General features: G+C 53.9%; 1 protein-coding gene across 7 annotated transcripts in view; it reads right to left on the minus strand.

Annotated features, from left to right (window-relative positions):
* Positions 1-22,994, minus strand: part of PARVB (parvin beta) — a 114,196-nt gene that overhangs the window by 71,404 nt on the left and 19,798 nt on the right. For 3 of the 7 annotated variants that reach the window (XM_032645771.1, XM_032645772.1, XM_032645770.1), the window contains exon 2: positions 17,312-17,460. The exons of the other annotated variants lie outside the window; for them this stretch is intronic. In XM_032645771.1, the coding sequence (XP_032501662.1) occupies positions 17,312-17,460 (149 nt within the window). The remainder of the gene's footprint in view (positions 1-17,311; positions 17,461-22,994) is intronic. 7 annotated transcript variants of the gene reach the window in all.

The following is a 22,994-nucleotide window of genomic DNA, read 5'->3' on the forward strand; positions in this document are numbered from 1 at the left end:
TGCCTGTCTCCCCAGCTCCCTGCACAGGGCGCAGCCCACAGGAAGCAGTCAGTGACACTTTGCGAGTTAATGGTGAATAAATGAATTCAGGAATGAATGAATGCTTGTTGCAGAACTCAAACATTCCTTTCTGGTGTTTCTTTCTGGAACTCCTAAGAGCTCTTTTCTACTTCTTCGGGGGCCTCTGTGGTAGGCTGAATAATGTCCCCTGTCTCCCAAAGATGTCCACGTCCCAATTCCTGGAAACTGTGACCTTACAAACAAAAGGGACTTTGCTGATGTGATCGAGTAAAGGATCTTGCGATGGGAGACGATCCTGGATTATCTGGGTGGACCCAGTGTCATCACAAAGGTCCTTATAAAAGGGATGCGGGTGGGTCAGAGTGAGAAAAAGGCAACGTGACAACACAAGCAGGGAGAGATTGGAAGATGCAGGGCTGCTGGCTTTGAAGATGGAGGAGCCTCTAGAAGCTGCAAAAGACAAGGAAGAGGACCCTCCCCTGGAGCCTCCCGAGGGAGCGCAGCCCAGCCGACACCCGGATTTTAGGACTTAGGACCTCCAGAGCTAAAAGATAGGAAGTTTGTGCTGTTTTAAGCTACTAAGTCTGTGGTAATTTCTTACATCAGCACGTTAGCAAACCAATACAGTCTTTGGCTGCACCCGCTTTACTGAGCACCTGCTCCGCACAAGGCACCAGGCTAAGCTCCGAGGGCACGACCGTTACTGGAACAGGCACGGCCTTGGTCCCACGAGCAGCAGAAGCAGAAGCACAAAGAACGCATCCGATCAACACCGAGGACGAAAACACAACTGTCCCCACGTGTCACTCGCGTGACAGTGAAGCCGGGGAGGTTGGCTGCTTGACGGCGAATCCACTAAAATGTACTAAGTTCGGTGCAAAAAGAGCAGGACGGCCTCACGATCGGCAAGATGTGAAGTCGCTTCTCCACCAGTGGCTTCTCAGCCCAGCCACCTCAGGCGAAGGCTGAGTCGGAGGGGAGGGGGTCAGACCCCCACCACGCTCCTCCTCGGCCTGGAGTAGCCAGGGATGTGCTAATGGCTTGACCTCTTCAGCCACACTGTGCTCCACAACCCCTCCCAGCCCTGGACCTCTGTGTGTCCTCTGTCCCGGGAACACCTGGCTTCTCCATCCTGCCAACGTCCTTCCAGGAATCAACCCGCCAGGTCCTCAGGTAGCAGACTGGTCATTTTCAAACGCTTGCAGGGTCCACAGGCTCTTGCGCCTGGTCATCATTCAAGTCACTAAAAACAGTAAATACCAGCCCAGACGTCAGAGTCATCGCCAGGGCTCTGGACCCCGGCAGGCCCATCTACAGTACACCTGGCGCGGTGAGCACATTAGCAAACCAATGGGGAAAAGGACGCTCAGCGCAGGAAATCAATTCCCTTTTGCTGTGTCCAGATACCTCCCTCCCTTCTCCCACGTGTGCCCCGGCACGAGAACGCTAGCCAGGGTAAGAGGCGGGGCTCACTCGGTAGTGAGGATCCAGGTCTAACTACCCATCTGGGTGTGTGACCTCGAGCAAGTTCGCTCCTCCCGGGGCTGGTTTTGCCATCAGTAAAAATGGGGACACCACCTTAAGGGAGGGCTTCTCTGGAGGGAGGGCAGAGACCTCCTGCCAACCATGTTTGACAGCATCGCCTCTGAAGGATGCAAGCAGGACGTGCAGGGCGTAGGGCCAGGACCCGGGGCCCGAGCCTGGGACTCCAATCCAGCGCTCCCACCACGCAGCTCTGCACGACGGCCCCCGACTTTCAAGGACCCTGCTGTTTGTACTTATGTCACAACTAACGGCCTAACAAGCCCAGGTACCTTTTCACCGCCTGTGAAACAACTGCTTCCCCAGCTGTCAAGTTTAACTACCTGCCCATATTCTCTCTGACTTTTAAAGTTGTGAGCAGACCACCTTTCTATCAACGCAAAGAAGCAAGGAAGCCCTGCAGTTCCCCAAACACCCGGGCAAGTTCGTGGCCCCCAGGTGTCCACCTGATGCCTCCCTTCTCATCCCCCAGGAGGACCCCCGCCAGGCCTCGCGAGCCGACTGCAACCTTCTGTGGGTTGCCCCGGCACTCTGGAAGCAGGCAGGTCTGGAAGAGCTCACCATGCATCATAGCGTGAATTGTATCCCCCAGAAAGACATGTCGAAGCCCTAACTCCTGGTGCCTGTGAATGTGGCCCTATTTGGAAATAGGGTCTTTGCAGATGTGATCAGGTTGGGATGAGGTCATTCGTGTGGTCACACTGATGACTGGTGTCCTTAAAAGAAGAGGGAGGGAAGACGGCCACATGAAGACAGAGGCCGAGACGGGAGTGGTGCAGCCACGAGCCAAGGAGCACCCGGAGCCACCGGGAGCTGGAAGAGGCGGGCAGCAGCCTCCCCGGCAGCCTCCAGAGGAACCACAACCCTGCCGACACCTTGATTTTGGACTTCCGGCCTCCAGACTGTGAGAATACATTTCTGGGACGTCCCTGGCCGTCCAGAGGTTAAGACTCTGCGCTTCCATTGCCGAGGACCCGGGTTCAAACCCTGGTCAGGGAACTAATATCCCACAGGCCACGCTGCACAGCAAAACGAACGAACAAACAAACAGTATGAGAGAATACATCTCTGGGGTGGAAGCCACCCCATCTCTGTGCTTTGTTCCAGCGGCCCCAGGACACTAAGACCCCAGGCCGCTCCAGGACAGTGGCACCCAGCACGGCGTCACATCACAACCATCACAGACAGTGACAGGCCCGGCACGGCGGCCAGGCCACCCACGAGCCATCCACGAAGGCGCCGGAGATGGAGGGGAGGGAAAGGGCCGTGATGCGTTGGCCTGCCGTCCCGTGGGGCCGACAGGTCTGTGAGGGCTCCTGACCCGTGTCATGCCCTGAAACGGGGCAGGCACCTTGGCTGTTCTACCTCACGGGCGGCACACACTGCGGGGATTTAAGGGCATGTGCATGGATCACCGAGCAAACGTGTGTTTCTGACCAGGCCTCTGGCCAGTGTGGGACTCACTGACCCCTCCCGCATGGAGCCAGTCCCACAGGGTGAGGTCCCAGTGTCCAAAACGTATCCCGGGCACCACTGCGTGTGGCCCTGAGCACTCGGAGGGCACTTCTGTGTCTCACCAGCCCCCCAGGGTCTCCAGGCCTGAACGAGGTGAACACAGGGCATTTCTGGGCAGACGGGCTGGGTGGGCTCCGGGCAGGCTCACAGGGTGAGGGCTGCAGATCGGTGGCAGTGTCTACAAGGACAGGGGTCCTCCTGACTCAGCTGCGTGGAGGCTCAGCACCGTCCCCCCTCCACCCCCACTCCCTCTGCAGCGCCCTCTCCAGGCTCTGCCCTCCGGGCCTCAAGGCTCCAACCTCAGGGGGTCTGGGGTCCCACCTAGGCTCAACCTCGCATCCCAGGTCAGCACAGCCTGCCCTGCACACCTGCAGGTTGTTCAGGAGCTAGAGGTGAAGGATAAAGAAAGCGCTCATCCAGACAGTGGAATACCCTCCAGCACTAAAAAGAAATGAGCTACCAAGCCACGGAAAGGCACGGAGGGAGCCAAATGCGTATTACCAAGCGAAGAAGCGAATCTGAGAAGGCTACGTACTGTGTGATTGCAACTCCATGCCACTCTAGAAGAGGGAAATCTGTGAGGACAGTAAGATCAGGGGTTGCCAGGGATTGGGGGAGGGAGGGATGAATAGGGAGAACACAGAGGATTTTTACGGCCGCGAATACAATACACCCTGTATGTTACTGTCATGGTGGATACATGACATTACACATTTGTCCAAACCCACAGAATGTACAACACCAAGAATGAGCCCTCATGTCAGCTACGGACTCCGGGTGACGCTGAGCTGTCAGTGTAGGTTCACTGGTGGTACCAAGTGCACCACTCTTCTGGGGGTAGGGAGAATCGGGGAGGCTGCGCATGGGCAGGGCGGGGAGGTATATGGGGAATCTCCACCCTCTGCTCAGTATTGCTGGGAACCTCCTAAAACCGATCTAAGAAGTAAAGTTTATTATTATTTTTAAAAAGATCAGCAGGGGACCCCTTCCGGGTCACAGGGGGTGCAGGTGTGCGTGTGTTCCGGGCAGATCCTGGGCACCCAGGTACCGAGGGCCCTGGAAAAAATGCTCAGTGGTCGCCGGGAGTCCTCCCTTCCCTTGATCCCCTGCTCCTGGGGTGGGAGCTCAGGTGGGGTCTGGTGGAGGTCCTAAGGACACCATCCATGGAGGCATCCTCCTTCCAGCTCCGTAGTTCTCAGCCAGGGACAGTTTGCCCTCCAGGGACATGTGGCAGGGTCTGGGGACACTGGAGGCAACCACGTCCGGAGCAGGGAGTGCTACTGGCATCTGGCGTGTAGAGGCCAGGGGTGCTGCTCGACGCCCTGCCGTGTCCGCCACCCCCCGCCCCACCGGGAATCAACCCTGCAAAACGTGCAGGGCGCTGAGGCAGAGAAGCGCTGCTAGACCCGACTCGGGAGCCCACAGGCTAGACTGCCACGGGCTCCCGACACTGCACAGCCGCGTGGCACCCACAGGGAGTCCGGCACCTTCCTTCACACCTTCACACAGGCTGGAATCCCACGGCAACATGGCCTTATGCTCCCCACTTCCTGGGGTCAGCGTGCGGCTTAAACTCCATCCCAGCTGTCCTGGCTCTGCAAACCGTAAGTGCTAACTAAGTACAGCACGCATCCTTCAGCCTCAGGACCGAGGTTGGGCACCGTCCCTGTCTCCAGAGCCTCCAGCCCCCAGGGAGCCCACAGGGTGTCCCTGGCACAGAGGGCAGCCTGGACTCCTCTATCCCTCCGCTTTCCGGCCCGGTATGGACACGAGGTGGGGCCCGAGGGCAGGGGCGAGCCCCGCAGCCGTGTCCACCCACCTTTGTTACCTGCTCTGTGCCAGCCACTTGCAGACGCTCATCGCCCACGCGCCCTCTCGAGCCGGGCCGGGGCTGCAGCAGGCAGCTGGGAGGCACGGGGACCAGGCGGTGAGTGATGCTCCCCCAACCTGCACCCCCTTCCTGCCTAGGGGGCAAGGTACTAGCAGGGTCCTCGCTGTTCTGCACCACAGGCCAGGATCAGCCTGCCCTGGTGCTCGATCCCTGGGGTTGCAGCAGCTCAGCTGCTTGCCTGAGGCCCTGGCCTCCCACCTCTGGCACCCACCTGGCAACTGGGCACCCTCCCTCCCAAGGAAGCCACAGGCTCTGGCCGGGTGAGAGCTCTGGACACTGGTGACAGCTGGGGGGAAGGCGTGGACAGCCGGACCAGCCAAGTGTGAGCCAACACCCTGAGCGGCCCGGACAGCTGCTGCCCGGAGGCTCCACTGACCCGAACACGGGGTCACAGAGCTAAGGTCACAGACCTTTTTCTGTCGGCATGGCTCCCCGAGGTCAACAGAGTGGACCACGGAGCTCAAAACAACAGGGCTCGTCCCAACGGGGCCAGGCTTCCTTTGGTCCATCTGCCGGAAGCCTCGCCCCAGCTTTGAACGACTAGCCCCTCCTCATGCTTCCGGGAGCCCTTCCTAAACCCACCCCTAAGTCCCCTGGGTGACCGGCACGGCACCCCACGTCGTTCCTGCCCCAAAGTCATCACTCTGTTATTTTATGTTTTGATAAATTGTCTGTCTCGGAAACCCTCCTACACCGTTGGTGGGAATGTAAGTTGGTGCAGCCGCTATGGAAAACAGTATGGAGGTTCCTCAAAAACCTAAAAATAGAGCTACCATATGATCCAGCAATCCCACTCCTGGGCATATATTCCGACACAACTATAATTCAAAAAGATACATGTGCCCCTATGTTCACAGCAGCACTATTTACAATAGCCAAGACATGGAGACAACCTAAGGGTCCATCGACAGATGAATGCGTAAAGAAGATGCGGTATTTAGAGAGTGGAATACTACACAGCCATAAAAAGGAATAAAATAATGCCATTCACAGCAACATGGTTGGACCCAGAGATTATCATACTAAGTGAAGTAAGTCATTAAGAGTAACCTTGGAGTCGAGTCTTAAAGGAACCTGGCCCGCAGGGCAGAGAGAGTGGGTGCCAGTCTCCATCCTCACGTTCCCAGCGGGTAGGGGAAGTGGGTTCTTTTGCCCTGGGTCGTCCTGCAGCAGGAGGCTGGCTAACCATATAGTATCACTTATACGTGGAGTCCAAAATATGACACAAATGAACTTACCTACGAAACAGAAGCAGACTCACAGACACAGAAAACAGACTCGTGTTTGCCAAGGGGGAGTGGGGTGGGGGAGGGAGGGATTGTGAGTTTTACATAGCAGTTGCAAACTATTGTATATATGTATAACTGAATCGCTTTGCTGTCCGGCAGAAATTAACGCGACATTGTGAATCAACGATACTGCGATAAAATAAATTTTTAAAAATAAATAAAAAATAGTCTCCAGCTTGAACAGACAGTCCCCGAGCACAGGGTCCTTCGTCTGTACCCTCAAAGCCCAGCTCAGGGTCTGACACACAGTAGGCCTTCAACAGATGTCCTCTGAATCCCGAGTAAAATATGTATCCTAACCGTACCTCCTCTCCCTCAGGGTTGTGGACTCGTGACAGAACACGTAAAATGCCAGGCACGGGCCCTCGGCAGATGCTCGGCAAGTACGTTGTGAGAGTTTTGAGGACCTACTGTGTACGAGCCGGTCATCGGCATAGCTGGAGGGGAGGGAGGCGCGCCCTGAGCCTGTCCCGGACCGAAGCCTGCTGGGGCTCACCCGCTTCCTCCCCTTCAGAGCGACGTTCCCTCCCCTCCTGGGCCCCCTCTGTGCCTTCTATGAGCGATGAAGCCTTCTGTTGAAGTGTACCCCAAGTTTAAACGCGTGTCCCACTTCCCCAGCTGCATGGAAGCATCTGTTTGGAGAAAATAACGGAGGGACACACTTCGTCTCTTGGTTCCCTTTATTTGTAGTTGGTGACTGAGAGGTCAGAGAGGCAGGGGATGGGGAAAGTAGGGGCGGCTATATGGATCCACTTGTTTTTTACTTTATTTTTTCCAGCCTTATTGAGATATAATTGACATATAACATTGTATACATTTAAGGTGAACAATGTGTTGGTATGATACATTTATATATAGCAAAATGATTACCACCATAGCTAACACCTCCATCCTGTCACATAATTACAATTTTCTTTTTGTGGTGTGAACATTTAAGATCTGCTCTCTTAGCAGCTTTAAGTATGTAATACAGTTAATTAACTATAATCACCGTGCTATACATTAGATCCCCAGTGGATCTAATGTATACCTTTTAGTGGCTATATTTTTAAAGCAGCTATGTTTTTCAACAAAGGGCACCATACACAAAGAGTTGCAAGTTTTAGGTGTTAAAATGCAAATGTAGAAGGTTATTAAATCCATTCTTTCTTTTTTTTTTTAACGTTTTATTTTATATAGGAGTATAGTTGATTAACAATGTTGTGTTAGGGACTTCCCTGGTGGCACAGTGGTTAGCAACGACTTAGACACAGGCCCTGACCCAAGGGCCTCAGTGTCCAGGACACAAACAATGTAGGTACGTGAAGATGCTGGGGACCCAGAAGGGAATGGATGACAGCCCAGGCAGGCTTCCTGGAGGAGGCAACCTTGGAGTTGAGTCTTAAAGGAGCCTGGCCTGCAGGGCAGAGAGAGGGGGTGCCAGTCTCCAACCTCACGTTCCCAGAGGGTAGGGGAAGTTGTTCTTTTGCCCTGGGTCGTCGTCCTGTAGCAGGACGTTGGCTAACAGGCTGGGAAGAGAGAGGACGCTTCTGAAGTCCCTTTCAGCAAACTACCAGCTCTTCATTCTCAAGTTCCCTTCTCTTGTCCCATTTCGTGCCTAACTTGAAGCCCCCCAACCCAGAAAGGCCTGCAGGGTGGGGATGGAGACCACGGGCCGGCACCAGGGAGGAAGGAAGTCTGCCTCTATCAAGGGCCTGCCCACCCCACATCCTCATATATGAGCCCACTCAGGCTCCCGGGGACAGCCGGGGACAGGGGTGCCACTACAGACCAGGGAACGGAGGCCGGACGTGCAGGCGACTTGGCCAAGGAGGGAGCTAAATGCTGACATTCCCACTGGAACCAATCTACCCAACTACAAAGTCCTCTCCACAAAATAAAGATGTGGGGAAGTCACAGACGCTTACATCTTAGAAAGTTCTTGCAGTCTTGGATCCCTTAGGCAGGTAATTAGCAGGGAGGGGGAGGGGGAGGCAGAACAAAGCAGCAGGCGGCAGTGATACAGAAGAAGAGGCAGCAGCTGATTGGCTCTCCCAGTCTCGCTCTGGGCAGGCGGGGAAGGCCTCAGGGGTCCTTGATGGAGCAAGTGGGCTGCCTCGGTCATTGTCATTTTACTGATTGGAAAGATACCGTCAAGGTCCCATGGGTAGTAGGAATGGAGTTGGGATCTACCCTGCAAGTCTCACTAGCAGAGCAGCCAGAATAAATACACATTCAGTGACCTGAGCCCAAGCATAACTTCTGTGTCCTCAAACACAGCATCACCAGCCAGGAAGGAGGGGACAAAACACACAGATGACGAGAGCTATTCCAGAAAAGACCTCTGAGTACAAAGACAGAGCAGCGTGGCTGATCAGCAGCCTGGGGGGGTGCGGAGGGCGGGTGGCCACAGAGCCACGAGAGGGGGAGCCCTCGGCTTGGGTCCCCGGGCTTTCACAGCCTGGGGACCCCTCCCTTTCCTAAGAGAAGACTTAACAGACCTCCTCCTTGCATCAGCAGTTGTACGTTTCAGACGGCGAAAACGCACTGCAGCACAGCTCTTAAATTAGTCTTTAGAAGTGCAACAGAACCTGAGCAAAACGGGAAAAAGGCAGTAGATCTACGAGCAAGTTCCCTGTTTATTTGGTCCCCATCGTTATCTCCCCAAGTGAGTTCCACAGACATGGACGTTCACAGGTCTTGTGTGAATTAAGCCAGGGTCAAGGGACTGGAGGAAACACTGGGTGAGGCAGGGCTAAACAGGTGTCTTTTTCTGCAGGACTTCTCAGATCCTTGACTGTGCCGTGTACCTTGCGATTCTCCCAGGGGAGCGTGGAGAACTCAGCAATCCACCCCCTCGGGAAGAAAATGCAAGAGGCACGAAGTCCAGGGCAGTTCCAGGGGTTAGGACTCAGCGCTCTCACTGCCAAGGGCACAAGTTCAATCCCTGGTCGGGGAACGAAGATCCCACAAGCCATGAGGCACGGTCAAAAAAAAAAAAAAAAGAGGAACAATGTCCATCATAGCACCGGGAGAGGGTCTGCCCCTCCATCAACCACCACGGCCCTTTATCCCCCATCCCCTCCTGGCACTGCCCAGGAAGGGCCACTTGGCCTGGTTCAATCACTTTGTGCTTTTTACTGTAAAGTCTATTGTCCTCAAAGAGCTGCTTCAGAGTGTGAACTAAGATCCTCCCTGCATTCAGTTTCCTTACGCCCCTCCCTCGACTGCTGGTGTCTCCCCTAGAAATGTCCCCACACACCTAGGTGAATGACCGAGACAAAAATCAGTCTGTGTCCTTGAAGGAAGGGCTACCTTGGTCACCTGCAAACCTGGGCACCAGTGTCCCTTTCTTTAAGGAAACACCAGGCACAGCCCAGGGAGGACGTGTGACCGATATTCCATCACACGGGAAGGCACACATGGGGGAGCCGTCTTGGTGTCAGAGACACAGGAGCATTTGAATATCATCTCACTCTGTCCCCCAGCAGGTCCCAGGGAGATGGCCTTCAAGCCTCAAGCCGAGGTTAAGAGCTCCAACTAAACTCCGACTCCCATTCCCATTTGCTGTGTGACCTTGGGCAGGTTATTTAGCCTCTCTGTGCTTTAGTCTCCTCTGCCGTAAAATAAAGTTGTTATGCGGACTGCACGAGACAAAGCACGTAAAGAGACTGGGATAGACCCTGGGGCCAGAGAGCTCGGCACACATCAGCTGTACCGCTGTCCCCATTTCACAGGCAGGAAAGCCAAGCATCAGAGGAACCACGCCAACTGCCATGACTGGTGCTAATCAGGGCAGACCACCCGACGCAAAGCCCCTTCCACTGACGCTGCCTCCGAAGAAAAGGCAGAACGAATCTCTTATCCAGTGACGACAAGAAAAGCTAGATGCTGGCCAAGAACATCCAGTTTAAAGGGAAAGATGGAACCCAAAGGTCATTAAAGAGAAATCCATCATATCAGATAGCCCTAAAAAAATCTTAATTGCAACTTGCCCCTGAAAATGCTCCCAACCCCTTTCCTCAACCTAGGCCCAAAGACCCACATGACCCACCAGAGGGCTGGAAACTTCCCAACACGCTTCGTCCTGCACATCAGGCACCCGTCCATCTGGGCCAAGGGGGATACCAGGGCCCCCTTTTCCCACTGTCCTCACATCCACCCTTGCCACCTTCCTGGGGAAAGTCGAAGGGCCAGCCCAGGGTCCATTCTGGTCTAAATGACCTTCCCCCATAAAGCAGAGAGGGAATAGGGCTGGCCCGGGCTTAGCTTCTGCTGCAAACGACGAGAAAGAAACCGGGGAGGACTCACTGGTGAAGCGGGTAACTGCAGGTGAGTCTGAGGCCAGCGGGGAATCGGCGGGGAGACGTAGGAGACACACACCAGGTCCCATAGGGGCGCGGGCAGGGATGCTGCCGTGACTTGCAATTCGAGGGAAAGGCCCCTTTTGGGTGAGTTTGAGGAAGGCCACAGGGGATCAAGCTGCCGGGAGGACGGGGTTGTTTTTACACGATAAGACACTGCCGACCACAAAATATTATTTCTATCTTTGCTGCCAATGGCTTCACGGCAAGCTGCTCCCCAGGAAACAAGCCCACAAGGCAAGAAGAAGGAAGGAAGGGAGTATCCATTCCTGTGTGTGACTTCAGACGTGTTTGTCTGGCTCAGCAAAAAGCTGAACAATAGACCTCGGCCTCTGATAAGGCTTCGATCTCGGCCTGGGCCTGGAGACCCGGCTGCCAGGCAGGTGGACGGGAGGGTCCGAGAGTGGACTCAACCCGGTTCCTTGTCCCAACCCCAAAGAGAACACGGAACACAGGCCCGCGTCCCCACGCCGCATCTCCTGGATGCCGACCACATCGAGAGGACCAGCGCTAACGAGGAACTCTTGTCACCCCGTTTCCAAGACAACAGAAATCAAATACCAGAAACAAAGCCCTACTGGAGCTGAGGCCACCCAAACTGGCAGATCTGCTTCCTGTAGCACTGGCTTCTCAGGGTGGGGGGACAGGGGAAGATGCTAGAATGGGGAGGGAGGGTGCAGAAGTAGAACCACACCCACCTTTGCCCAAAACTCCTCGATTTGGCCGCTGGACACACTGCTTGGCCTCAAAGCTGAACCAGTCACCTACCAGCTGGGTGACCGGGCGGGCCACCCATCTGTGCCTGGTTCCCTCGTCTGTAAAATGGGGTTGATAATAATGACCAACCCTGTGGGGTTGCTTCAGGGATAAATGCATTTGTATGGTTCCTGGTAGGAGGCATTACTCGCCCTACTTACGACAGTTATTAGCAATCCCCCCAGCTCCCGAGGGAAATGCATGCTTCCTGTAGATGTGGCTTGAATGGCCAACCAATCCCCAGGTTTGTTCAGGCAGGGAGTATGTGAGCCCAACAGGGACGCTGGTACCCAGAGCGGGCCCACCACCAGGAGGGGCTTCGGGACAGCGGGCAGTCATGGGACATGGCCACCTGCTCCCAGCGCTGCCCGGTGGACCCACCCCAGCCCAGGCAAAGGAATCAGCAGCACGGGATCCCCCCAGACTTGGTGCAAACCAACGGTAATCCAGAGTCGATACCCGGGACCCGAGGCAGCAGCTGCGAGGAACCCAAGGCCGACACGGTCCCGAAGCTGATCGTGGTCTAACGGTTCCTCTACTGGGGCCACCTGATGAAGGAGCTTGTTAGGGGTGAACTGTGTTCCCCCCAAATCCATTTGTTGGAGTCCTAACCCCCAGGACCTCAGAAGATGACTGTGTTTGGAGAGAGGGCCTGTAAAGAGGTGATGAAGGTTAAATGAGGTCATATAGGTGGGCCCTGAACCCATGCGACTGGTGCCCCTATAAGAAAAGGAGATGAGGTCACAGACACGTACAGAGGGATGTGACCACGTTGAGGACACAGTGGGGACACCACCCCTAAGCCAAGGAGAGAAACCAGCCCTGCTGGCCCTTGGATCTCGCGCGTCCAGCCTCCAGAACCGTGAACGCACACATGTCTGCTGTTTAAGCCCCCCAGGCTGTGGTACTTCGTTATGGTGCCCGAGGACACGCCTCTTCAGCTCAAGTAGGACGAGGGTATCCTGTGGGCGCTCAGAAAGCAAGACCCGGAACAGCCACGTCCAAGAGTGCCCCGCGGAGGTCTGCGCCCAGAGGACAGCTGGGGCGGGAGCAGGGGCATCTCAGCACCTCTGCGCCTGCCAGCTCGGCCAAGCAAATGCCCGGAGCCAGCACCCAGCTCCTGGGGGGCAAGAATAACGGAGGGTCAGTCACGAAAGGAAAACTGCCCAGCTTTTAAAGGAAAACGGCTGTGCTTAAAAAATTATAAAAGAATCAGGAGCCCCATGGTGTCATCGTAAAGAGTCAGGTTTTGACAGTTGTAACTGCAGGGCAGCTCTCATTTCATTAATTCACCATCTATGCATCCAGAGCCTCCTACCTGCGAGGCACTGGGGATTCCGTGATGCTGGGCCAGGCAGGCAAAACCCAGCTCCTTATGTGCCATTTTTAGAATAAAATAGGGGGCTGCACATTCATTATTTCATTTGACCCTCATCACAGCCCCCTAAGGCAGCCAGAAAGAATTCTTATTACCATCCCCACTTAATGGATGACAAAACTGAGGCTGGGAGGGGTGAAGCAGGCTGCTCGAGGTCAGGACCCCAACCCAGACATGCGCTGTGCACCTACTATGTGCCAGGCGTCACTCAAGCCCAGGCACAGCAGCGAGAGGACAGAGGCTTCAGCTTCAAAGCGGGAGGAAAGTCAATCAATAAGTAAGTACGGTATTTCAGAGGATGCTACGTGCTACACAGACAGGCAAGGGGACAGAGGCAACACTTCAGTAAGATAATTAATTCAGACTAAACCAAGCACAGGTTAACTGTTTTGGGGATTTTTTTGCTTTTTCTTTTTTTTATAATTTTTATTGGGTATAGTTGATTTACAGTGTCGTGTTACTTTCAGGTGTACAGCAAAGTGAATCAGTGATACATATATATATTTTTTTCTTTTTTAGATTCTTTTCCCATATAGGCCATTACAGAGTATTGAGTAGAGTTTCCTGTGCTATACAGTACGTCCTTATTAGTTACCTATTTTATATATAGTAGTGTATATATGTCCATCCCAATCTCCAGAGTTATCCCTCCCAACCCCTTACCCCCAGTAACCATAAGTTTATTTTCTTCTTTTTTTTTTAATTTATTTATTTTTATTTTTGGCTGTGTTGGGTCTTCGTTGCTGCGCTTGGGCTTTCTCTACTTGCGGCGAGCGGGGGCTACTCTTTGTTGCGGTGCGCGGGCTTCTCATTGCAGTAGCTTGTCTGGTTGCAGAGCACGGGCTCTAGGCGTGCGGGCTTCAGTAGTTGTAGCATGTGGGCTCTAGAGCGCGGGCTCAGTAGTTGTGGTGCACGGGCTTAGCTGCTCCGCGGCATGTGGAATCTTCCCAGACCAGGGATTGAACCCATGTCCCCTGCATTGGCAGGTGGATTCTTAACCACTGCGCCACCAGGGAAGTCCCAGTAAGTTTATTTTCTAGACAGGTTTAACTGTTTCTTCCTGTTACAGGCAGGTTACACCCATTTCAATACAATCCATGAAAAGTCAAAGAAGTACAAGTTCCACCTTTTTACTGAAACGTTTCTGTCCGGAAGGAAGGCGCTTCTCTACCCCCTTCTCTTTGAATCGATCGTGGGCACTGTATTGGCAATCCCCCAAGTGCTAAGTTCTAAAAAAACAACATTAAGTTGAAGGACAAAAGATGTCAGGAAAGAGGGTGACCTGGATGGTGACTTCAAAGCAGGTGATTCCACTGGAGCCACCTGCCTGGTACACAGCAGGCACTCAATACATGTTGGCTGCCTCAGCATTTTCATTCTTGCTAGCCGTCTCAGCGAGGATGGCCTCCGACAAGCCTCCCGGGGGCCAGGATGGGCGCCCCCAGAGGTGCTCCAGGGGACTCACCCGGCGCCACCCAAGGCAAGCCGGATAAACGCCACCCTCCTCCTCCGCCAATGCCCCCGTCGGCTCGTACAATCAGTCACACCCGGGAAATGAACGGAAAGAATGAGCTGCAAAGCTGCGTGATGCTTCACAGCCGCACGCCTCCAAGCCAGGGACCCCGCCAGCCCTGCCCCGGAGGTCTGCCCGCCTTCAAGGTCATGCCCGTCAACCCCCAAGGGCCTCAGGATCCGAAGCTCCAGAAGCTCCTAAGCACTAACGCCAGCCTCAGGGAACCTCCCTGAGCCTTTCAACAAACCCGAGTCCACAGGTATTTCCCGTGCGCTGCCTGCCCGGCTAACACAGCCTTCTGCTCCAGGTCATGTGTTATTCCCTCCTCAAAACACACGAAGGGAAAAGTAATCCGAGAATCCAGGGCTGGGAAGACAAGGCCGCCCGCGTGACACGCCCCCATACAGGACCGCAACGGTGACTGAACTGTTGCCAAGCGGCCAGGGCGTGGCTACAAGCTTGGGGGCTGGCGGTTCCATCTCGATGAGGAACAGCTACGGCCGGGTCCTCGAGAGCACAGACCCTGTCCTTTCTTTTTTATTTTTTTTAATTGAAGTATAGTTGATTTACAACGTTGTGTTCATTTCTGTTGTAGAGCAAAGAGACCCTGTCCTTTCTGAGTGTGGATCCCCACACAGCAGCCTTGGAGAAGTGAACGGACCAGAGGCGGCTGTAACAGTGCTGGACCACCCCACGCCCGTGGGAAGGGGCCTGACCCTGGGACCCCCGTGCCCCAGAGAGCCCTCTCCCAGCCGGCCAACCCCCCTCTGCCAGCCTCCAAACCACGAAGCCGAAGGAGGCCCAGAGGAAACACAGAAGCTTGTCCGATAAGGTACGGTCCATCCTCACTGTTTGTGGATTCTGTATTTGCGAGTCTACCTACTCACCAAAATTATTGGTAACCCCCCCACGCGGTCCTCCTGGCACGTACACGGTCATTCGCAGTCACGTGCGTGCAGAGTAGCCAAAAGTCTGAGTGCCTGATGCCCGTGTTCCCAGATGACATTATTCCACTCACATACAGTGAACAAGCACCCTTCTCGTGGTCCAGTTAGTGCCACGTTTTGCATATCTTTGTGCGTTTTTGTTGGCGATCTCACTGTTTAAAACGGTCCCAAGCGTAGTGAAGTGCTGTCTAGTGTTCCCACGTGCAAGAATGCTGTGATGAGCCTTCTAGAAGAAACACATGTGTCGGATGCACTTCGTTCAGGCACGTGTCATAGTGCAGGTGGCCTGGAGTTCAACGTTACTGAATCAGCAATACATATTAAATAAGGTGTCTTTACACAGAAACACATAGAAAACAAGGTTCCATGGATCAGAAACCTCCCTCTGCGTTTGCCCAGGAGCAGAGGCTCAGCATCACCAGGGAACACAGCTGCCATGAGGAAGAGGAACGACTGTATCTGAGAAGGAATGAACCAAATCCGGCAGCTCGCTCTGGCCAGCTGGTTCAGTTCTTCCTCTGCTTTGCTTGAGAGACATCAAACTGTGTCTCCCTGGCCCATGCTCAAAGAACCCAAGGTTATTCCAACTTCCAGGTAGGTATGGATGTCTAATACAGCTGTGTCACCAGATGACATTCACCCAGTAAGCCCCACTGGGCGTAACTCACACCCACACCTGAAACCCCAGGGTTTGGACCCCGAAGCTCCCGCCTTCACCCACCTTTCTCACCACCAATTTCCTTCACCTCTGGCTCAGCCCAAGCTTCTCCTGCTCCAGTGTTTACAAGTTTCTCATTGAAGGCAGTTCCTCTCGCCCCAGACCCTGCAGCTGAAGATGCTCCCGTGACAACCAGCTACAAAATTCTCACGCGAGAAGCCACCTTCCATTTCCGAACGTCCTTTCCACCTTCTCAGAACATAAGCAAGGTCTCCTCCCATGACAAGTAGAGAAGTCGTCGCATTGGAGGAAACTGCGACCTGGGACAGCATACCCCCCCCCACATCGTGCTAAGTAGCATACCACAAGGAGAGCGACAAGTGCTATTTAAAACCAAGCGACGGCGGGACGTCCCTGGTGGCGCAGTGGTTAAGAATCCACCTGCCAGGGGCTTCCCTGGTGGCGCAGCGGTTGGGAGTCCGCCTGCCAATGCAGGGGACACGGGTTCGTGCCCCGGTCTGGGAAGATCCCACATGCCGTGGAGCGGCTGGGCCCGTGAGCCATGGCCGCTGAGCCTCACGCGTCCGGAGCCTGTGCTCCACAACGGGAGAGGCCACAACAGTGAGAGGCCCGCGTACCACAAAAAAAAAAAAAAAAAAAGAATCCACCTGCCAATGCAGGGGACACGGGTTCGAGCCCTGGTCTGGGAAGATCCCACATGCCGCGGAGCAACTAAGCCCGTGTGCCACAACTACCGAAGTCCACGTGCCTAGAGCCCGTGAGCTGCAACTACTGAGCCCACGCGCCACAACTACTGAAGCCCATGTGCCTAGAGCCTGTGCTCCACAAGAGAAGCCACCGCAATGAGAAGCCTGCGCACTGCAACGAAGAGTAGTCCCCGCTCGCCGCAACTAGAAAAAGCCCACGTGCAGCCCAAAATAAATAAATTTAATTAATTAATGTTTTTAAAAAAAACCTACGAAGTGGGCATCCCAGTTCTACCACTGGCTCCTGAGTGTGGCTAAGGCAGGTGCGGCCCCGAGACAGGTCTTCTCATAGTACTGAAAAATTCAGGCTTCGGACCACGGGCATAGATGCCCCTTGCACCCCTCCTGGGACACAGTGTGCCAGCTCACTCTGGGCTGAGATCCAGCACGAGCGTCTTCTCTTGTCTCCGGACGTTCCACAAGCACACAGAGGATCTTTAGCAGCCGTTACTGCTCTGCTGCCACTTCATTAGTTTTAGAGCCAAATAATCCCATCATATATGACTTGATTGGCTTGTAAAATTACCCTTTGTTCCAACAAATATTTATTGAGCGTGCCACCATGTGCTATATCCTGCTTGGTACATGACATTTTTCCAAAAATAATTAACTCAACTATCGATCAAAATCCCCTAATTTAATTTGCTCTTAAATGTGTTTAATTTTCCCTCAAATGGAACGATGAGCTTACAAGCCGAGCACTTTTGCCAGGTTGAGACAAGCAGCAAAAAAGTGAGAAGAGAGGACTTCCCTGGTTGTCCAGTGGTTGAGCTTCCAATGCAGGGGGCACAGTTCGATCCCTGGTCGGGGAACTAAGATCCCGCAAGCCGAGAGGCACAGCCGAAAAAAAAACAAAAGAAGAGAAACTACCAGCATGGGGCCCGTCCAACAAGCACTCCGCCACCCGAGCTCACCCAGCTGCCTCTCTGGGCATCTTACATGGTCACCCACACACCCTGATGCTGTCCCATCACCCGCTTCGGAAAACTGGCGAAGGCACAGAGAGGTACAGTAACTCACCAGGGGAGATCAGGAGGAGAGCCAGGAGCCGGGCATCGAGCATCAGAGTCAGCTCCGTCCCCGCCTGCCCCCTGCCTCAGATCAAAACTCAGCCGGAGCAAATCCACGTGCAGACCAGGCGCCGCATCACCCTCTCCTGAGCTCCACAGAGATAGCGGTCCAAGGAGGGATGTGACACTGTGTGCCAAGGTGGGCGGCGTGGCTGCCCGGCGGAGCTGGGCTGAGCCGTGGGCAACCTCGAGAGTCTTGGGAGGCATGCACAGAGTGTCTCCAGGCACGTAAGGTTCAAAGTCAGGCAAAGCCCCCAAACGTAGAAGAGCATGTGCATGTGTGACCACACGGCGAGGAAAGGCACAGGTGCTAACGGCAGTGGGTCCCCTCTGCTGGGAGGGAGAGGCCCCGAGGGGGAGGGGTGCAGACAGCGTTATCTAAGCCGAGTGGTAAGACCGTGGGTACTTTTCCATTATACTTTACACTGTACACATGTAGACGCTTTTGTAAGTGCAATATACTTCACAATACTTTTTCATTTTTAAAAAAACTGAGGTAGGGACTTCCCTGGCGGTCCAGTGGTTAGGACTCCGCGCTTCCACTGCAGGGGGCATGGGTTCGATCCCTGATCGGGGATCTAAGATCCTGCAAAGTTCACGGTGTGGCCAAAAAAATAATAAATAAAAATAAAATAATATAAAATAAAACATCGTGGTAAAATATACATAACATTTACCATTTTTAAGTGGCCAGTTCAGTGGCATTAAGTCCCTTCACACTTCCGTGCAGCCATCACCACCATCTACGGAACGCGTCATCTTCCCAACTCTGTCCCCACTGAACAACCATTTCCCCGTTCCTCCCCCCAGCTCCTGGCAGCCACCACTCTACTTTCTGTGTCTATGAACTTGACTAATCTTGGTGCTCAGGTGAGCGGAATCACACAGTCTTTGTCCTGTTGTGACTGGTTCATTTCACTCAGCATAACGTCCTCAAGGCTCAGCTCTGTTGTAGCCTGTGTCAGGATTTCCTCCTTTTTTAAGGCTGAGTCATATTCCCTTGTATGGATAAGTCACATTTTGCTTAATTTCTTCCGTCCATGGACATATGGGTTATTTTCACTTCGGGGCCACTGCTAGTCAAGCTGTGTCACGATCTATTTTTTAACGCCCGATTTCCCAAGAAGGGGGGAGCCTGGGAAAAGACACACCCAGTACCTCCTGGGTACCAGGCCCTCCCTCCTCTCACACGGAAAGTAACTGTGGTTGCTGATCCATAATGTCCACATTACGCTCTGATACTCACTTCAGGGGGTCCCTGTAAAAGGCACAGGTAGCAATAACAGAATACGTTAAATGGCCGTCTCTGTAAGAACATTCTAGAAACTAGAACTTGTCATACAAACGGGGTTTTTTCCGTTGTTGGTTTAAACCAGGGATTGGCAAAGTGCAGCCAGTGGGCCAAATCCAGCCCACCACCCACTTCTGTAAATGAGCTATTACCGGCACACACCCACACCTGTATATTTATGTATCGTCTACGGTGGCTTTCATGCTACCAGGGCAGAGTTTAGTCGTTTCTATAGAAACCAGATGGCTCACAGAGTCTCAAGTATTTGGACCTTTACAGACAAAGATGGCTGACTTTTCAATGCTTAACGAAAACCATAACACAATCTTTTAATATTTTCAAGGCGTGGGGGATTTAGGGCTGGGGTGATGGCAGGAACAGGAATTCTTTCTGCATTCTCGGTACCGGGTGAGGAAAGTAGGCTGAAGTCCTCCGTCTCCCCTGGGTCTACCCAGCAACATTTGCGCAAGTCAAGCGTGGCCTGCCGGTCCCCATTCACACCACCTCTCGGGCGACGGGGCTTTCGTGCAATGCCTCCAGGTTAACCTGACTTCTCCCTGTGACCTTCGAATTTCACTCACAGCAGCACTGGCTGGAGAACCAGGCAACCGGAAGGTCAGAGGCCAGCTGAGACTGTGTTCGTGTCTTGGGGCTGCTGCAACAAACGCCCACAGACTGGGTGGCTTAAAGCAACAGACATTCTCACTCACAGTCGGGAGGCCTTAAGTCTGGGATCAAGGTGTGGGCAGGGCTGTACCCCCCTGGAGGTCCCGGGGAGGACCCTTCCTGCCTCTTCCTAGTGTCTGGCTGTGGCCATCGGTCCTTGGCTTGTGGCCGCATCACTCCTAACCCTGCTCTGTCCTCACACGGCCTCCTCGCCTCGTGGGACTGTCTCTCCCCCTCCTCTTCTAAGGGTCCCAGTCATATTAGGGCCCATCCTACTCCAGGATGACTTCATGTTTACTTGCATCTTAATCACGTCTGCAAAGGCCCTATTTCCTAAAACAGTCACATTCACAGGCCCCGGGGATTAGGAACTGAACAGCTCTTGGAGGGACACAATTCAACCCCATAACACAGATCTTCATTCATGCTCCGTTCTGGGCCCTTCTTGGTCTGCTGACAACATTCACATAAGCAAAGTGCTTCCTGGGGACTTCCCTGGCGGTCCAGGGGTTAAGACTCCGAGCTTCCACTGCAGGGGGCACAGGTTCAATCCCTGATCGGGGAACAAAGATCCCACATGCAGCGCGGCGTGGCCGGGGCGGGGGGAGAAAAAAAAAAAAAAAGAAGCGCTTCCTGGCCTGAGCTTCATTTATTAAGTGCAGAGCTGACCATCCACAGGGTTTCTGCCATTGAGAGGGGAAGCGGGTAGCTGCCTGTCTCCCTTGCCCGCTGGGGTAGAGCTGGACGCTCGCATGGCCACGTCCACACGCTACCATCATCTGCTCACGTGCTCGCTGACCTGGCACAGGTCAAGCCTGTGGCCAAAAGCCCAGGGATGGAGTCACAGGCTATATCCAGCTCCAGCTGGGCCAGCAGAAAATTGTCCGCTTTGTCATTAATCCCCCCAGTGCCTATAAACAGCCCGAGTGGTGGAACAGCTCTTTTGGGCCATCTCTCTCGCTTCATAAGAATTATATCTATTTTGCAGCAGGGAACTTGCAGCCACGAAGCACATGTCTTTGATTACACGGCACCTGTCAAAAGAGACCTTTTCTACTAACCGACAGAAGGACCTTTATGGCTAAAGTGTCACGGAAGATCTATGCTTCTCCCTGCGTGGCCGTTACTCAGCACAGATGGAGCTCGGAAGCCGGCGACACCGGGGAGAAACACGGGCCGCCGGGGACTCGATTCCGCAGATTAGACAGCAAAAGCCAGACACCTGGCCCCCGAAAGGGGCGTGAGCGTGGCACAAGCAGAAATAAGTCCCCGCCTGCCCCGGCCTCGGATTCTCTTTTCACTCCTCTGCCCGATGTGCTTCTCCACACGTGAACCTGGCGACAAACGTGTGCACGCTTTGAAGACACTTGACAGCTCACAAGCCCCTTCCGCACACATTATCGAGTGTAATTCTTCAAGAAATCCAGGAGATCGGTGCGCGAGGCGTTGCCATCAATCCCCTTGTTCAGAGAAGGGAATGGGCTGAGCCCAGCTCAAGGTCACCGAGCTAAGAGGGGACAAGTGACCCGGCTCTTGTATCCCTCTTCCCATCAGTCTCAGCTCTTGTATCCCTCTTTCCATCAATCTGCACACAGAGTAAAGGGTGAGGAACCTTGCCGTGGGGCAGGGGGGTTGGGGGATTTCTTTTTTTTTTTTTTTTTAACGTGGACCATTTTTAAAGTCTTTATTAAGCTTGTTACAATACTGCTTCTGTTTCATATTTTGGTTTTTTGGCACGAGGCATATGGGATCTTAGCTCCCCGACCAGGGATCGAACCCACACTCCCTGCATCGAAAGGCAAAGTCTTAACCCCTGGACCGCCAGGGAAGTCCCGGGGACTTCTTTTTAAATAAGTTTAACAAAGCAGAAAGGACTAAAAACAGGGACTTCCCTGGCGGAAAGTCCCCCACATGCTGCAGGGCTACTGAGCCCGCATACCACAACTACAAAGCCCGCACGCCGCAACTAGGAAGCCCATGTGCTACAACAAAGAGACCACAACGAAAGATCCTGCATGCCGCAACTAAGACCCAACGCAGCCAAAATTAATTAATTTAAAAAAAAAAAAAAAAAAAAAAAAAGAAGGGACTAAAAACATACCCCAAATCCAGGGAGTAGAATCTATGCCATAGATCAGGGGTCAGCAAACCATGGCCAGTTTTGGTCCCCGGCTTAATCTGGTAAATGAGCTTTATTGCAACACGACCAGGCCCACCGGTTTAGTATTTCCACAGCTGCCTGCTGGCTACAAGGGCAGAGTTGAATAGTTGCCACACTGTCTGGCCCTTTGCAATAAAAGTTTGCAGACCCCTCTATGGATGGTGGCTGGGAGGAGCAGGAAGGAATTTGGGCAAGTCCAGCGCCGGGCACACAGCCAGGGCCTTGCATGCCCGTGAAACTCTGCGCTGGGCTCGTTCACGGTGGGAACATCGAGATCCAATCCCCGCCAGAGACAAGCAGAGGCTGAGTCAAGTGCCAACCGCTCAGGCGCTAAGCTCCACTCGCTCCGCGTTCCAGGCCGCCAAGTCCGCATCCTGGGCAGAAATCTGCTGCCTTTAATAGAAACAAAGCACCAACGTGAGTCTGACTCCCAGCTCGAATCTCCAGGGCTTCCACAGTCCCCAGAGTTCCTTGCAACGCGCTCGCAAATCGTGCTTCAACTTGTCTCATTCCAACACCGAGGACAATAAAAGCAATCGATGGGGCCACCACAGCAGTGGGCACGTAGCCTCAGAGGGCCGTCCACCGCTGGGGACGTCAGGTCGGCCTCTGCACTCTGTGTGTCCCCTGCTCACATTTTCACTGGGTGGATACTTTTACCCCAGTTCAAAGTGTGGAACAACTTCCAAACTGAATCAGACCGGAGCTACCCTGACAAATGGACCTTCCATTCTCGGACAGTGCCTGAAATGAGGAAAGGCGGGAGAAAAGGGGTCCCTTTTTTTTTTTTTTTTTTTGTGGTACGCGGGCCTCTCACTGTTGTGGCCTCTCCCGTTGAGGAGCACAGGCTCCGGACACGCAGGCTCAGCGGCCACGGCTCACGGGCCCAGCCGCTCCGCGGCATGTGGGATCTTCCCGGACCGGGGCACGAACCCGTGTCCCCTGCATCGGCAGGCAGACTCTCAACCACTGCGCCACCAGGGAAGCCCAGGGATGCCCTTTCACACTGATCATCTATCACATTCACGGTTGGTGGCCTTCATTTTGACACCTGTGTACACTGAGCTCACGTAGGACCTACAGTGAGAAGACCATTAGACAAGACACCTCGCTCCCGCCCCCTCTCGGGGCCTCAGTTTCCTCATCTGCAAATGAGACTCAATTCTCATTTGATTTCTTTGGGGAG

This window comes from Phocoena sinus, chromosome 10, assembly GCF_008692025.1.
Source record: "Phocoena sinus isolate mPhoSin1 chromosome 10, mPhoSin1.pri, whole genome shotgun sequence".
Classification (NCBI taxonomy): domain Eukaryota; kingdom Metazoa; phylum Chordata; class Mammalia; order Artiodactyla; family Phocoenidae; genus Phocoena; species Phocoena sinus.